The sequence below is a fragment of the Patella vulgata genome, chromosome 5 (assembly GCF_932274485.2).
Source record: "Patella vulgata chromosome 5, xgPatVulg1.2, whole genome shotgun sequence".
NCBI lineage: Eukaryota > Metazoa > Mollusca > Gastropoda > Patellidae > Patella > Patella vulgata.
This window is the reverse complement of record NC_065883.2, coordinates 9,715,392-9,733,135: the sequence shown is the minus strand read 5'-3', so window position 1 is coordinate 9,733,135 and position 17,744 is coordinate 9,715,392. Positions and strand designations below refer to the sequence as shown.

The following is a 17,744-nucleotide window of genomic DNA, read 5'->3' as shown; positions in this document are numbered from 1 at the left end:
TTGAGTAAATGGGGGGTTGGATGGCCGAATGGTTTGCCTCTGCACGTTGTATCATACAGTTGTATGTGACAAGGAGTAGGGTCACCTGTCCAACCACATGGGTTTTCTCTGGGTCCTCCGGTTTCCTCCCACTGCTAAAGAACCCCAGCCAAGTTTTTGTCGAGTGGGCTTAAACCTTATCTCTCTCTCTCTCTCTCTCTCTCTCTCTCTCTCTCTCTCTCTCTCTCTATCTCTCTCTCTCTCTCTAATATACCACAGTTTTCTCCAGGTCTTCCACCACTGATGGGTAATAAATGTAAATATTTCAATCTATTTACAGGGATGATGAGTTTTCTGCTGCTGCCGTTTTACCAAGTGATGTGATACATGCTAATAAAAAAGATATACCTTGTATATTTAGGGTAAGTCAAATACACATCTTATATTGCTGTCATATAGTAATGCCACCTATCATGGAAGAGTTCCCTCCCCTTTGTTTTTTTATTGAAGTACTCAAGAGTTATCTCCCGTATGTGAAATCTTTAGTACTTAGGCTCAATAAAAACATGGCCTATCTCACATGTGGTTTTAAGATTTAATACATTTTAATCCATGACATCCATGGTGAACCAGAGAACTACCCCCACAGAAGAAGATTTATATAGAACTTAGTGTTGTGCTCTTAAAGTGATTTACAAAATATATCAGATCACTTCGCTACCGTGGCTCCCCGAAATATGGTCTGCTGTGAATGCTGAGTGTTGGCACATTATCTATTCATTGTATCTTAGGGGGTGTTCGATTGTCAGTCCGGAACGTCCCGAATTCACAAAATTGCCATCAAGTGATACGGAATTCAGTCCTGTCACAGTTCTGCCAGTCCCAACAGCTGGGGTGGTGTGAGTAGAATCGTAACGTATTTTAAGTAACAAATATGTTTCAGCTGCCATGATCGGTTGAAATATTTTTTATGCAGTCGGCACATGCGTTGTACTCCGAAATTTTCCTTTTCACTCGATTGATACTATTTTCGGAATTGAGAGAAATTAATTCCGGAACATTCTATCAAGTATCCCCTCGGTAAATACTGAATGGAATTGAACCATTTTTGCTTCATTCTTGGTTAATGTATGTGTAAATTTTTCCAGGTATCAACATCCGAAATGAATCCACCAGGTTCACAATATCAGATATTATTGTTAGCTGAAAGTGAAACAGAGAAAAAAACCTGGTTAACTGTCCTCTCAGAACTGCATAAATTAATACGAAAAATCACCCTACCTAAGAAAACGGTAAGAGTTTAATTTAATGGTGACCTGTCACAGGAAGATGGAAACATCATTTGGCAGGGTGGTGTTGTGACGCATATATAATTGCCCTACACATTTGTTACTGTACTTGCTTGAAAACGTTGAGAGAATACTCTTCGAAACGTCTTCTAAATAAATCAGTAATTGTTCTTCCATAAGTATGTGTTATAGTTTATTGCTCTATCCAGTTACTGGGGATCACGTGGCTAAGTGGGTAAGACGCTAGCTCGCTAGCCTGGAGGTCGGGTGTTCGATCCCTGCATTGGCCGAGAAAGTTCATCCAGATTTTCCGGCGTGGTTCTCCCTTGTCAGTGATGCAGGACGGAGGGGCTGGCAAGGAAAGCTGTCTAGTCGTTCGGATGGTACGCAAAACCGAGGTCCCGTGTACACATTGGCGTGCACGTAAAAGATCCCTTGGCAGTTGGAATTCGATATAAGAGTAGGCCGTAGTGCCGCTGTCCGGGCAAAATTTCCCTCATAGCACACTGTATGGCGTATGCCCGTCTTCATTAGCCCAGGTTAGGAGCAGAACAGTAGGACGTTAAACCCCATTTCATTTCATTTTCATTTCTATCCAGTTACTAAATGCCTCTAAAAGATTGTTATCTTTTTTGTCTATGGATGATAGCATAATATACGTATCACAGGACAGCCAATCTGATTACAACACTGATCCTATTACCTTTTTTATTAGTTTAAAATTTCGTTTACCTTGTCTTCACTACACTAGGACCTGGAACAATTGTTATATAACCCGCATTCTGGTTGATTTGAGAGATTAGCCAATGAAACGGTCTGTTACCGCAAGTTTTTGGCGTAAGGTGCACGGAACTGTGGGTAACCCACTAGAAACATCAATGCTGATTGGTTAATCAAATGTTTGACGTCATAGGGTCAAAAGCCTCTTGTATGACCCCTGACACATCCTTCCACTACAATCGGTCAGATCTTCATGTAGTATAGAGGCCATCGAAAGTATAAAAAAAAAAACGAAACAAAATATAGATCTGTATTTTAATCAGATTACAGGGTAGCAATGGGTGGATAAAATAATTAAAGAATTGTTTTGTTTTTTGTAGGTTTATCAGGCCCAGGAAGTTTGTGATAATTCTTTATCGCTGATTAAAGCGACTTTATCTGCTGCAATATTAGGTTAGTATCTTTTGGCTTATGCAATTTTTACAGTGTTTTGTAAAAAGTATTTCCAGAGTTATAGGCCCTAATGTACATAAAAGATCCCTTGACAATTGGAATTTTATGAAGAGTATACAAAAAAAATGCTGTCTGGGTAAAACTCTATCTAGCATTGCATCCATGACCCTAGAAAGAATAACATTGTTACTCTAAAAATGAGCAAAAAATTATATTTTTACGAGATGTTAAACTCTATTGTATACAAAAGTAGGACGTTAAATCCTATTTCATTCATTCATTCTATTGTACACCAAATAAATAATGGATGTGAAAGGGGGGGGGGGATAATCACAAGTCGCAGATGAGATGTTCACCAATATACAGTAATTTTGTTTTTTTGTAGATTCTTCTAGAATAGTGCTAGGTACAGAAGAAGGTTTACATGTGGTTAATTTAAGTAAAGACCGTAAGTCAAATATTTTGTTACTTTTCTTTCTGACAGAACAATAGGACATTAAACCTGGTTTCCTTTCATTTCATACTATTACGGTAAAATGTGGAGCTGCGTGGGGGCGACGTCATTTGTTACTAGGAGCCACAGTGGCTAAGTGGGTCAGACACTGGTTCGCTAGTCTGGAGGTCACGTTTTGATTCTTGCATTGGCCAAGAAAGTTCATCTTGATTTTCCGACATGGTTTCTCCTTGTCATAGTGCAGGACAGAGGGTCTGACAAGGGCAGCTGTCTAGTCGATCGAATGTGACGAAAAACCGAGGTCCCATGTATACGTTAACATGCGCGTAAAAGATCCCTTGGCAGTTGGAATTCGATGTAAGAGTAGGCCATAATGCCTTTGACCAGGCAAAATTTCCCTCATAGCACACTGTATGGCATATGCCCGTCTTCATTAGCCATAGCAGACAAGTCACCAACAGAGTTTCTAGGCTCAGTTATAATACAAAAGGGTCTGAGAAGGACCTTTCAGGATTTGTCCCTTTTTCGGAGTGTCGTCTGCTAGGCTGTCAAGGAAATTGTGTATTAGTCAGTAGGATGGGACGGAAATTGTAGTCGGTAGAAATTGAAGTTTACCTATATACAATAGTTGAGAAGATATTATTTTAATTATGAGAATGTTTTTTGATATATTTTTAGAATGTATCCGTATTAGTAGTGAAAAGAAACAAGTTTATCAGATAGAAATGGTCCCATCAGAACATCTTGTAGTCTTTATTAGTGGTAAGATATCAAGTGTTGTACCTAATTCAAGATTGGGCAACAAGTTGTCTTTGTTTTATATAATTTTATTTTAGAAAGAGGGAGATGTTAGTCAATGACACATATATCTCATTACGGGTAATGCGTGCGCGTTGTATCATAAGATCTATCATTGAGTCCATAAGTGTGGTTTCGGGAAGGGAGGGGGGCCCGTGGTTAACACATGCGTTCTGTATCATAAGGCCTGTCATTGAGTCAACTGACGTGGTTTTGAATCCCTGGTTGTACGTGACAAAGAGTAGGGTCGCCTGTCCAACCTTGTGGGTTTTCACTGGGTCCTCCTGTTTCCTCCCACTGCTAAAGACCCCTATTGAAATAAAATTAAACCATATGTTAGTCCCGAAATGACCTAGTTTTTGTCTCTCTCTCTAGTGGGATTTCGATTCCCCAGGAGTTGGGCCGTCTGTCCAACCTTGTGGGTTTTCTTTGGGTCCTCCAGTTTCCTCCTACTGCTAAAGACCCCTACGTGCAAGTGGATTATTGAAATAAAATTGAATGTATGTTAGTCCAAAAATGATTTAGTTTGTGTGGAGTGGACGTTAATCCCCATCTCTCTTTTTCTCATTAGATAAAACAGTAAATCACTGGATTTGTAAACTACTGTATGTAATATACATTTTATTTCCATCTTTCCCCATGCAGGTAAACAACGCCATATCAAAATCGTCAACCAATCGGCTCTCGATACAACCGCAACTACACGCGATAACGAAGCAATGAAAATAGCAGAAACCAAGGGTTGTCAACTGTTTGCTGTCGGACAAATAAAACAAGGAACAGTGACGTGTTTGTGTGCCGCGGTAAAAAGGACTATACAGTTATATCATCTGAGTAATACGCGGCAGAAATATTATAAACTGAAAGATATACCTGTTCCAGGGGTTGTTCAATACGTAGATATATTTAATGAGAAATTATGTGTCGGCTATCCATCGTGTTTTAGTTTACATAGTGTTCAAGGTGATGCTCCTTCGTATAGTAAGTATAACACGTTTTTTTATTTTTAGTGTTGTTCAAAATCGTAGAAAAATACAAGCATTGAGAATTCAAGCAGGAGTTTGAAATATTTTTACCCCAAGTTTTCTCTTCTCTTCTTCACTTGTGGACAGTTTGTTTGTGTCAGGAATCGGACAGTTGGATGGACGAATGGTTAGCGCGTGCGCGTTGCATCATAAGATCTGTCATTGAGTCAACTTGCGTGGTTTTGGTTACCCAGTTGTACTTGATAAGGATTAGGGTCACCTTTCCAATCTTGTGGGTTTTCTCCAGGTCCTCCGGATTACTCCCACTTCTAAAGACCCCTACACACAAGCAAATTATTGAAATAAAACTGAACCATTTGTTAGTCCCGAAATGGCCTAGTTTGTGTTGAGAGGGTATTAAACCCCAATGTAAACCATGGGGTTGTTCCAGAGGGAGTCAGAACTTGTTGATCTAAATCGTATGTGTGATACTCTGCTCATAATATCAAACCGAAAATCATTTAGAGATGTGGTTGCTGGAATACAGCGATAAAGTGTCTTTGGTGTACAATCAGGGCTGCCGACAACCAGTATCGCAGCGCAATTTGCGATACATATTTTGTCCGTTGCTAATCAAAAATTTAAATCTAAAGTTTTTGATTCGCAGTAACTGCGAATCATTAATATGCCTGTCATTTTGGATATTGACACAAGGATAATCCACATTTGTAGACTAGAAAGCTTTCTCAACAATTTCAACGAGTATAAAATGTTGAATAAAATTTTATAAACAAAACTGAATTCTCCGTGTGACATTTTCTTCTCGAACTACCCAGACACAATTCATTATACGGTACTATATAATACAGGGACATAACTCTATGAATAGGGACTATTAAACCGGAAACAGGGAATCAAGTAGTACCACCCACGTTGCGAGACATCAAGTAATTATATGATATTTTGAAAGAAATAAATCCAGTGTATAATCTACGTATTATAAATAAAATATAAAAAAATAAATGTTAACGTATTGTAAAATGATAAATCAAAGTAAAAATTCCTGTAAAATATCACGTGTCTAGTCAATCAAGGTGCGCCCGATTGAACAAAAAAAGCAATACACGATAAAAAGCAGACGAAATTGTTTTCTAACGAAGATTTCTAACGTACAAAAAATAACAATTAAAATGATTGGGGCTTCGGAAGTCACTGTTAAGAATTGGCTTCAGACATAAGACCTAACTAAATGTCTACATCACATTCCCAAACTGTCACAAGTACTTGTGGCAGTCCTAAAAAAATCTAAGATTAGTAAGAATGGAATCTAATCATATTTGTTATGAATTAAAGTAATATCTTGTTATTTAGGTGTTTTATGTTGAAACTGAAAAACTGCTAATCAATTTTTAAATTTGCTAATCAAATTTGGCAAAATTGGACTTTTTGATTAGCAGTGCTGCTAATCAACCGTGAAAAATTACCGACAGCCCTGTGTACAATACAGGACTCAAAATCTGCAACTGTTTGGTCACAATTATTTATCGCTCTTAATACTAGTATGTTCAACCTCGTCAGTTTTCTCCCGGATACATTAAACCCCATTTGTTTCTCTCCAACACTAGTACATAAGATATTTTTTTTATTTTTAGCTTTAATTAATTATGAAGATGAAAGATTAAAGTTTATAACAAGTAATACAATAGATGCTATATTAGCTGTTGAACTATCCAAGGAATATCTACTTGTATTTAACAGTAAGTAAAATTATATATTATTATACATGCCATCACAGCCTTTACACATGCTTTAATCCTTGGACTGTTGTGTGGATGTTTTATAGCCTATACGGGGGTTACGGTGGCTAAGTGGTTAAGACGCTGGCTCGCTAGCCTGGAGGTCGGGTGTTTGATCCCTCATAGCACTCTGTATGGCGTATGCCCGTCTTCATTAGCCCAGTTGGGAGAAGAACAGTAGGACGTTAAACCCCATTTCATTTGATTTCATTTTACAGCCTATACACAACAACATGCCATAACTGTTTGACTGCTGAGGCCCTGAACGTTTCCCAGCCTTTAGACAGCAACATGCCTTAACCTTCTGACTACCAAGTCACTGAACATTGGACGGCCTATACATATGAATTAACCCTTTGACTGCTGTGTCCCTAAACATTTTAAGACCTATACCAGAACAAATGTTTTGAAAGATCTTATCGGAAACAGGTGAAGGTTGTGACCGAAGAAGCAACCGCTTGTGCTGCAGACACTGCAACATTGCTTTCTTGATTTATCTGCAATACTCCATCTTGTGGTACCAACTAATTTGACTTTCAATAAACAATTCAGAAAACAACAGCACTGGCACCGAATTCACAAAGCATTCTCAAAGAATTTATTCAACTTTCAATCACTGTTTATGACAAAACTTTGTACATAGTTTCTTATTGATGTATTTGATACATTAAAACAACAAAAGTTTTATAAAGGGCTATATTTTACTAATTTTAGTTAGAATAAGGTGAACAATTTTGAGTAAAGTCTGAGAATGCTTTGTGAACTCTGGGCCAGATGAAGTTTAAAATCAGTCAGATATCCTTGTTTTAACTTAGGAGTCCTGGGCCCTTATTCACGAAAACTTAAACTAAGATACAATCGAAATTTTAAGAAATACTGCAATTTAATTGGCTGACCAATATGCAAATTGGATATATGCAAATTGATTTTACTGGTCAGCCAATCGAATTGCAGTATTTCTTAAAATTTCGTTTGTATCTTAGTTTAAGTTTTCGTGAATAAGGGCCCAGCTATAGAAGTTAAAAATTAGATTATGTATGAGCTAAGATATACTTATTTTAATGTGTGTGACTACACGTCAGAAGGCTACAGAAGTTATAAATATTAATATCTTGTATACATTATAAATATCTGAAGACACCTATAGAGGGCAGAAAGCTAGCTTATGATTTAATGTATGCCAGAATGAAGTAAAGTGATGAATTTTTTACCTGGACGTATTTTTTATTTATTTATGTAAATATATGTATATTTAGGTCTAGGTGTGTATGTTGATGAAAGTGGTAGAAGAAAGAGAAAACAGGAATTATTGTGGCCAGCTCTTGTTCAGGCTGTCAGTAAGTAGTTATATATATATAAAATAATGCCATGACATCTCCATGAGTAAGACACTGGGTCGCTAACTAGGTCTCAGATTTGGTCTAGTCTAGTCGTTTGGATTGGACAAAAAACCAAGGTTCCATGTATACGTTGGCATGCATGTAAAAGCACCTTGAAAGTTGGAATTCAGTATAAGAGTAGTGCCTCTGTCCGGGCAAAATGTCACTGTATGGCGTATGACCGTCTTTATTAGCCCAGTTGTTGCAGAACAGTAGGACGTTAAACTTCATTTCATTTGTCGTGGTCATTTTAATCATCACAATTTCAACTATTCAACCAAAATAATTTAATATTTAGTTCTTCCAGGTTTTTTTAACAATGCTTTGCTTATAATTTCAAAACTTTAAATGTTTTAAAAAATAGCAACCATGTAATTTAGATTTTAAAAAAAAAAACAAAAAAAACTCAAGAGATATAGTAAGTAAAATTGCTTTGGCCATACCACATTAAAATGATACACAAGGATAAAGTGATACACAAGGTATAAAATTAAAATGATCTTTAATCTTTGAACATTTTGATACTTCTCCCCAATTGGAGATGACCGAGAATAAAAATAAAATGGGTGTTGCTTATAGCCAACAATTTGTTATTATTTTAAGTGTTTGATTTGTCATTTTTTATATTTTTTATTTTTTAGCCTACAATGAGCCTTTTCTTGCCTGTTACTCCGAGAATTCTGTCTTCATTTTCGATGCCAGAAGTGCAGAATGGATTCAGACACTCTGCCTGAAAAAGGTTGGATTTATTTTTTTATTATCATACTTTCTATTTTATTTTATAGATAAATTCCTGGGGATAAATGGAATTTATTTACTTCACAGAAAATTCTTTTAAAATGGCAAAACATTCAAATGTCATGACTTTTATAATAAAGTTGTACCTATGAGATGCCAGTCAATATATATTCGTTTGCCTAACAAACACAAGTTTTATTTCATCTGTTAGTTCCAACCTCGTGGGTTTTCTCTGGGTCCTCCGGTTTCCTCCCACTGCTAAAGACCTGTACGCGCAAGCGAATTATGTAAATAAAATTAAACCATATGTTAGTCCCGAAATGACCTAGTTTGTGTCGAGTGGATGTTAAACTCCATTTCTCTCTCTCTCTCTCTCATCTGTTTGTGATTTATATTTGTTATTAACCTACATCTAACGCAGTTAAAGGGGAGATATTTAAATGGATTCCCATCTGCTTTACTTACCTAGCAAATCTCATAAACTGCTCAAGATATGTTTATTATTAACTTTGTACACACATCAGCTTATTATTGTAATGGCCGAATGGTTCGTGTTTTTGCGTTGTATCATAAGGTCTGTCATTGAGACAACTGGCGTGGTTTTGATTCCCTAGTTGTATGTGATAAGGAGTAGGGTTGCCTGTCCAACCTCGTGGGTTTTCTCAGGGTCCTCCAGTTTCCTCCCACTGCTAAAGACCCCTACACGCAAGCGAATTATTGAAATAAAATTTTTTAAAAAAAAACGTATGTTAGTCCTGAAATGACCTAGTTTGTGTCAAGTCGACGTTAAACCCCATTTCTCTCTTGTTTTCAGTTGATTTCATTCCCTACCTTTCTATTTTTCAGACACGCCCTCTGTGTCGTGATGGTGCTCTTTGTTTGATGAATTTACCAGAGTCCCACCATATTCTTTATATGAAAAACTTCTATGCACGTAAGTATCAACATCTCCAAATGTGTTGGGTGTGGCTTGAGGTTTTTACTCTGGAAATTATACAAAACTCATCTAAACATGAAGTTGATCATATATATCCACAGAAGAAATTCTATTTACAACTAGGCTGTCTCGATTTCTATTTCCAATACAGGCTGAATGAATTTTAATACAATCACCACTGATATTCTTATTGGAATAAGATTTGGTATAGAAGATTAATAACACGAACATTGGGAGCATCTACGTCATATGCAACAGCAAATAATATTTGATTTTATTATAGAAGCCGTTATCTGCTTCAGTTTTTTTCCACTGTTTTTCTGTCATGGTTAATTTCACTTTCTGATAAATATTGTAAATAATGCCAGGTTTTATTATAGAAGCTAATATACATTCACAGTTTAGCAGTTAGTCGTGGTTAATTTCACGTTCTGATAAGTATTGTAAATATTGCCAGATTTTAATATAGAAGGCAGTATATATTCACAATTTAGCTGTTGGTCATGGCTAATTTCAACTGATTAATTATTGCAAAATAATGTGATTTTTTTTTATATCAACCATAGCTGCTTTTGTTTTTCCACAGTTTAGCCATTGTTGGTGGTTAATTTTGTGTTGTGATTAACTATTTGTTGTTGATTATATTTTACAGAAGAGGAAAGGTTATTAATAGCTGAATTATTCAAGATGAAGAGTAGTCGTAATAAACGTAGATTCTCGTTTAAATCTCGAGAAGAAGATAGAAGTAGTAAAGGGTGGGTATATTAACCAACCTCCATCTTCTTATTTTATTGGCTAGTAACAAAATATTCATAGTAGAAATATTTATATATGTACAGTTTCTTCTCTCTGTTGAATAAAGGCATTTGGCTGGGACTTTTAACTTTTAATCATGAAAATTTAAAATCCTTAACGTCACTGATAGTTATTTAAAGGGCTGTTAATCCTAGTTGAATCTCAGAAAGCAATATCAGTTCAAAAATGGTTCAATTCTGTTGATTAATTAAAAATTTTGCAACATTCTGACATCCTCTGCAAAAAATTTCTTTTTTATTCTAATTGGGGGGTTTTGTTGGCCGAATGGTTAAATCATGCGCATTGAATCAAAAGGTCTGTCATTGAGTAAAGTGGTGTGGTTTCAATTCCCGGCTGATAAGTGACAAGGAATAGGGTCCCCCACCGCTAAAGATCCCTACAAACAAGTGAATTATTGTAATAAATTAAACAGTATGTTAGTCCCGAAATTACTTAGTTGGTGGGTGTCAAGTGGACTTTAAACCTCATTTCTCTCTCTCTTTATTCCGATTGAATGGAACCTTTATTTTATTTTCCTAATTCAAAGTTAAATAATCAATTTGAATATGTTTTTAGGATTTTAGCAATGAAAAATTGGACATTGTCAAAATTATACTTTTATCAGTATCAGTGACTTTAAGGAATTAAAAATTTTCTAATTAATGACCCAGGCCTGTAATGTATATTCTTTATTTATGATTACAAAATATTGACACTTAAAACAGATAAAAAAAAATTATTTTACTATAAAAGTAAAAATTAAGTGAGTGTATATTTAAGAATCTTTGATGTGCATGAATTTCTTGAAATGGAAGCAACTCTCTTTTAGATCGCATCACAATTTCAATGGATTTTAGATTGACTCTTTATGATTTATAGTATTATGATTTTGCATTTTAAAGCATGAGAAACAAAGAATCTTGTAGGTTTAGACTTGAATGAAAGCAAAAATTATTTGCAAAATCCGAAAATATTTGATTGAATTTTTGACCAATAAGCTTTATATTTATTTTGAATAGAATAGTACAGCAAGACTAATTTCTTTGCATCGTATGATTTATTACTTACTGTTAAGATTGTTATAAATTAACATAAAATATAGACACTCTCGTGCACATGCATTTCAATGAAATCTTCATACGAGTCCAATATTTCGACTAGTATAAATAATGTTCGATTGGCACGTTGTCCGTACATTATTTGAAATAATTTTACACCATTATTAAAGGATAAAATCATATCTGTATTTAAATGTTAGATATTAAATAATTTTTAGGGGTGGATGGCCGAATGGTTAGAAAGTGCGAGTTGCATCACAAGGTCTGTCATTGAGTCAAGTGGGGTGGTTTCCAATCCCCGCTTGTACGTGACAAGGAGTAGGGTCGTCTGTCCAACTTCCTGGGTTTTCTCCAAGTCCTCCGTTTTCCTCCTACTGCTAAAGACCCCTATGCACAAGTGAATTAATGAAATAGAATTGCACCATATGTTAGTCCCGAAATGGCCTAGTTTGGGTCAAGTGGACGTTAAACCCCATTTATCTATCTCTCTATAAATTGATTTGTTGGACTAAACTAGAGCAATCACCTGTTAATTATTCAATATTTGACTTCTCTATTCAATGCATTATCATAATATTCATGATAATTATTGATAAAATATTATAACTTAAATACAACATTTACTAAGTATTAAAACAAAATATAAATAAGAATTTTCCAATTGATTAAATAAGTATAACATTTGAAGCCCAAAAAAAATTTACAATAAGCAAATTTAACTCTTGCATAATGCATCTTTTATTGTCAGTTAAAATAAAACATTAACATGATTTTCTGATTGATTAATTCAATGTTGTAGATTGTAATCATGTTTTCTGTGTGTACAGTATCCATATTGTTTATTTATAACTCTGGCTGGCTACTATATTTAGATCACATCTCTTCCTCATTATATCCTCTTCATTTAAAAACATTTAGTAGAAAAAGGCCGAATATTTTTATAGATAATTAAGTCCAGATGAGCACGGATGTAGATAATTTTTGGATCACAGAATTAGCAGACATTTGATCATATTTGGTATATATGTTAAGGAGGCACTATCACTTTTGTAACCTTTGGTAATCTTGGATTTTTGATGATTATTTGTGTCAAAAGTCTGTTATAAAAATGATATTTTGGCACTTGGAATATGAATAAGAGGAGGTGGAAATTCATCCATCTGGACAGATTTCTTCCTCTTGCATTGCGCACATAACTATTGAATAGAAATTGCCATATGTTAGTCTCAAAATAGCCAAAGTATTATGTTGACAAGATGTTAAACCCAATTCTATTCAAATCAATTACATTACCTGATTGCCTGATAATGCCTCTTTTAACATTAGCAAAAGAAGTGAAATTGACTAAAACTTAAGAAGAAATAGCCATTTTTTGGCTGTCTACCCCCCAAAAATCTACATCCATACAGATGTTGTGAATGTTAATTGTAATGTGTTTTTCCTCCCCAATTCTATTCTCTAGGCCAGATCGTCGAAGTCGGGAAATCTCCGCCCCCATGTCTTTTAGTCATGTGGCTCATGTTGGGCCTAATCAGATAAATAAACCACCACCGTAAGAAATTTGAAACAGACTATATAATACATATTTAGTGTGCTTTGCCTGTGCTTTTTATACCTCCTTACTTTCACTTTCCTCTCTTTAGTAAATTAATCGACAGACAAAGCAAAATATACTTACCTTGAAAATTGATTAAAAGTTTATGCGTTTCCCTAATCGAAATAGTCTTGTTGATTGAGCAGAAACTTCATTTATTATTTGATGGGAGGGATGACTAAAAATTTAGTTTTCTTCAATGAACATTTTGCTCACTTGAATGACTAAAAATTTAGTTTTCTTCAATGAACATTTTGCTCACTTGTATTTATTTTGCTTTGTCTGTACTTAGATTATTTGTACCGTGTGAACTTTAGTTTAATCACTAGTGTGTAGTTCTATAGATTATAGTAGAGTATTAATTGATATACCTGCATGATGACATATTGAATGTTATAATAGAATTAACATACTGTTTGCCGTGTGATTAACATAACTTGTAGTACGTCTAGATGAATATTTATTTCCGTTTTCAATGCTGGATTTGAAATAATACTTATTAAATGCTTATGTATTACTTACAATAAAACAAAAATACTACTGTTACAAGACCTTGAACTGTTGGCCAAATGCTTTTTTTTTTTCCGGGTTTTAGACGACTCGATAACATCTCTCAAATCTCAGTTTGTTCTCATTTTTCCTTTTGTATTATCGACTTGGAATCTGATCAATGAAGGATGGACGGTTGTCCTTTAGGATGGTCCGGTTTCCTCCCACTGCTAAAGACCCCTACGCGCAAGCGAATGATTGAAATAAAATTGAACCATGTGTTAGTCCCGAAATGACCTAGTTTGTGTCGAGTGGACGTTAAACCCCATTTCTCTCTCTCTCTCCCTTTAGGATACATGGTTGTCATTTGGGATGGATGTTGCCCTTTGGGGTGGATGATTGTCCTTTAGGAATATTGGTTGCCCTTTAGGAAGGATTGTTGCGCTTTTATTCAGAATGGGTAGGTTTACCCTTAGGGTCGATGATTGCCTTTGGAGTGAATGATCGCCTTTTTGAATAGGTGGTTGTCCTTTAGGGCGGATTATTGCCCTTTATGATGAGTGGTTGCCCTTTAGGGTAGATGGTTGCCTTTTAGGGTGGATGGTTGCCCTTTTGGATGACTAGTTGCCCTTTAGGAAGGATGGTTGCTCTTTTATTCAGAAATGATGAAATTTGAAATGGCTTTCTAATTTGCACAGCAATGATAGCAATGGTCACATACAAAAATAAAACGCATTTAGTTTGCACAAATGTCCATTTGAATGCACTTTATAGATTTTATTGTTTTTTTGGAGAGAAGACTGCTGTGTCTCGAAATTCGACTTGTCTTTGTGTGAAATTGCGTTACTTAATATCTGCTTTCACTGCCTACTCTCAATTAAGGGTTAAATTATCATGCTTGCAAACCCCCACCTATGTTAAGATCTTGGAATTATTTGTGTGTGTATGAAATAATTATAATATAACATTGGTTTCACAACAAAGACGGAGGTTGGATGACCGAATGGTTATCACGTGCACGCTGTATCATAAGGTCTGCTATTGAGTCAACTGGCGTGGTTTCGATTCCCCGCTTGTATGTGACAAGGAGTAGGGTCGCCTGTCCAACCCCGTGGGTTTTCTCCCACCGCTAAAGACCTTATGAAATAAAATTGAACCACGTGTTAATCCCGAAATGACCTAGTTTGTGTTGCATGGGAGTTAAACTCACTCTCTCTCTCTCTCTCTCTCTCTCTCTCTCTCTCTCTCTCTCCCACCCCGCTTTTTGTCATCACCTGTTCTATTAGGGGCTAACTTCAGTGAAGAGCCTGGAAGAATGATGTCATGAAGCTTAAAATTGTATGTATTAGTTTTCACCCCAATCGTTTCTGTCATTTTGTTTTGCATGCTAGCATTTGAAAAAGTTTAATGTTGAAATATGTTGGGTCCCTTCCCACCACAGCTTTTTGTAGTAACATTGTTCTATAAGAGGCTAACTTCAAAATCTGAAGAATGACGTCATTAAGCTATGATATATTTACACTCCATTGTTTCTGTCATTCTGTTTTGCATGTTAGTATTCAAATGAAATTCGTAAATAGAAAAAAAAGTTTGCGGTTGACATGTGGCTGCCAAAATATTCAACATATTAATTTGTGATAGCAGTAGATTTAGTGTTTTAACCTATTTAATAATGCATGGTAAAATTATTTCTTTTACATATTTCTAATATTTGTTTTTATTTCAATTTATTTTTTATAATTTTGTTTTGCGATAAATTTTGATATTTATATTTTGAATTTGCTTGTAAAATAGATTGATGAATAGATGCAATTTTTTTGTTTTAAATGCTTTACTCATATGTCAAAACACAAATAAGTAATTTTAGAAATGCATTTTTTATTTTGTCCATTCTGACAAATTTTTAAGGAAATGACGATTTTGATTTGGGTGAAAAATAAAAGTGTAGATTTGATAAAGACTGTCCTGTGTTCAGTAGAAGTGAACGCATCTAAAGCAACATACTCCCCGCAGTGTTTTTTTTGATTAGAGCTAATCCCACTAAACACTGCTTTAATGGAAGCAAATTTCTGTTTCAAATTATGACTGGTCAATAGTCCGATTAACAATCAATAGCTAACTGCGTAACAATTTGATTAATGATTACACTTTAAACATAGCTCCACATTAGACCAAATATGTTTACATAACGTTACGTCATGACTCACGATTTTATTATGCCCAATTGCATAGTGCATAGCAGAATATTGCAGAAAACTAATTGCGTGACAAGCCAGGTAATCAACATTGATACAATGTAAACAATACTGTATGGAGACAAACAATACTTTCACCGTTTTTAATACCTTAAATCACTGTCCAAAGTTTTACGGAGACCCCAGGCCCAGATTAAACAAAGGGCTGTCATGTTGCTGTACTTGTAATAGATTTGATTGAACGGGAAGAATAGACACACTCATTCAAAAGCTCAAGTATCGGAAGCCAATCCAGAACAGTGATTGTATTCCATGACAATTGTGTTATTGTTCATTCTACACATTTTATCACCTAAATTAAAGGGATCAAGGTCCTTTAACGCATGTAATAATAGTTACTAGTGTAAAAAAAAACATGAATAATTAAATTTTTGCATCTTTAGAAATTTTTTAAATTAAAACACTAACGCAAAGAGCAGGAAAAAATTAGATTTATTTCAGATACAAAGGAATATTTTATTTGTTTTACCATAGGTTTTGATAATTTTTTATTTTATTGAATATTTTCAGTCCTGATCGTCGATCTCGGTTAATATCCTCACCTATCAATTTTAGCCATGTGGCTCATATGGGACCCGATCAAAGCATGCAAGTTTTAATAGACTTGCCTAAGGTAAGGTTTACTACTTTGAAGGGGGCTCTGGCGTGGTTTCGATTCCCTGGTTGTAGTGACAAGGAGTAGGGTCGCCTGTCCAACCTCATGGGTTTTCTCCAGGTCCTCCGGTTTCCTACCGACCCTACCCTATTTTCCATCTGTTACAGGAAACAGAACCCTTTTTTTTTTGGCCTAACAAGGACCAGGTGATATGGGGTTTTCTCCTGGTGTTGGATGAGAAACTTCCTCTTGATTTTCCAGCATGGTTTCCCCCCGTGTCAGTAACAAGGAAAAGTGTCTAGCTGTTTGGATGGGAGAAAAACCGAGGTCTGATTTACACACTTACATGCGCATGGAAGGACCCTTAACAGTTGGAACTCATATAACAGTAAGCCAATGTCCAGGCAAAATTTCCCTCATAGCACACTGTGTGACGTATACCAAACTGCATTAGCCTGGTAGATTCAGAATAGCAAGATAATAAACCCCATTTCATTTAATTCTACTTTGTTTCTTTCTGTTATATTCAATATTTAGTTTTACAGACAAGGCTAAGGTTGTAATATTTTTCTTCAGGCCCAGGAAGGACGAGGAACGACGGAAGAATTAAGAATGAAGAGTTTATTTCAGCCCCATTTAAAATCAATCCATGAAGCTCAGCTACGAGGTAGTCGACCAGTTAGCATGGCATATAATGGTATATAATTATTTAGTTTAGATAATTACCTAACACAATCTCAGGGTCGTAAGCACTGTTTATGAGAAATATCTTTGATCCAGAAACACAAAACTTTGCAAATGTTGTCGTATATTGATGTATATGATACATTAAAACAACAAAAGTTTTATATTTTAGTTAAAATAAGGCTAACAATTTTGAGTAAATTCTTAACTTAGGTCTGAGAATGCCTTGTGAACTTAGGGCCTGGACTCTCATTGACTGACTGACAGTCAGATTGGCCTACCTATCAGTCTAATCAGATTACATGCAATAAATTTTAACCTTAAAATATAATAAATACATTGAGATTTATTTAACACCGTACTTACGACCCTGAGTTTTTTGTTTATATTTTTGACATATGCACAAATATGTATTCCGTTGTGTGTATGCAGTTTGTCATAGCTTGCTTAACACTTTAGCATCTGAAACTCCCTGTTGTGCATCAAACCACCTGAGTCACATGAATTTCTGGGAACTATTTAGCATCTGGAACTCCCGCTAGGGCATCAAACCACCCGAGTCACATGGAACTAATTAGCATCTGGAACTCCCGCTAGGGCATCAAACCACCCGAGTCACATGGAACTAATTAGCATCTGGAACTCCCGCTAGGGCATCAAACCACCCGAGTCACATGGAACTAATTAGCATCTGGAACTCCCTCTAGCGCATCAAACTTTCCAAGTCACATTAATCGCTGGAGCATCAAACCACCCTAGTCACATG

General features: G+C 35.6%; 1 protein-coding gene across 1 annotated transcript in view; it reads left to right on the top strand.

The window, feature by feature from the left end:
- The window catches only part of LOC126822431 (serine/threonine-protein kinase MRCK alpha), a 92,122-nt gene that overhangs the window by 63,445 nt on the left and 10,933 nt on the right, over positions 1–17,744 (top strand). Inside the window, exons 27-39 of the mRNA XM_056100786.1 lie at positions 320–401; positions 1,128–1,271; positions 2,369–2,441; positions 2,827–2,889; positions 3,574–3,657; positions 4,339–4,674; positions 6,311–6,415; positions 7,711–7,791; positions 8,475–8,572; positions 9,418–9,505; positions 10,161–10,263; positions 16,210–16,312; positions 16,871–16,991. Coding sequence (XP_055956761.1) covers positions 320–401; positions 1,128–1,271; positions 2,369–2,441; positions 2,827–2,889; positions 3,574–3,657; positions 4,339–4,674; positions 6,311–6,415; positions 7,711–7,791; positions 8,475–8,572; positions 9,418–9,505; positions 10,161–10,263; positions 16,210–16,312; positions 16,871–16,991 — 1,481 coding nt within the window. The remainder of the gene's footprint in view (positions 1–319; positions 402–1,127; positions 1,272–2,368; positions 2,442–2,826; positions 2,890–3,573; positions 3,658–4,338; positions 4,675–6,310; positions 6,416–7,710; positions 7,792–8,474; positions 8,573–9,417; positions 9,506–10,160; positions 10,264–16,209; positions 16,313–16,870; positions 16,992–17,744) is intronic.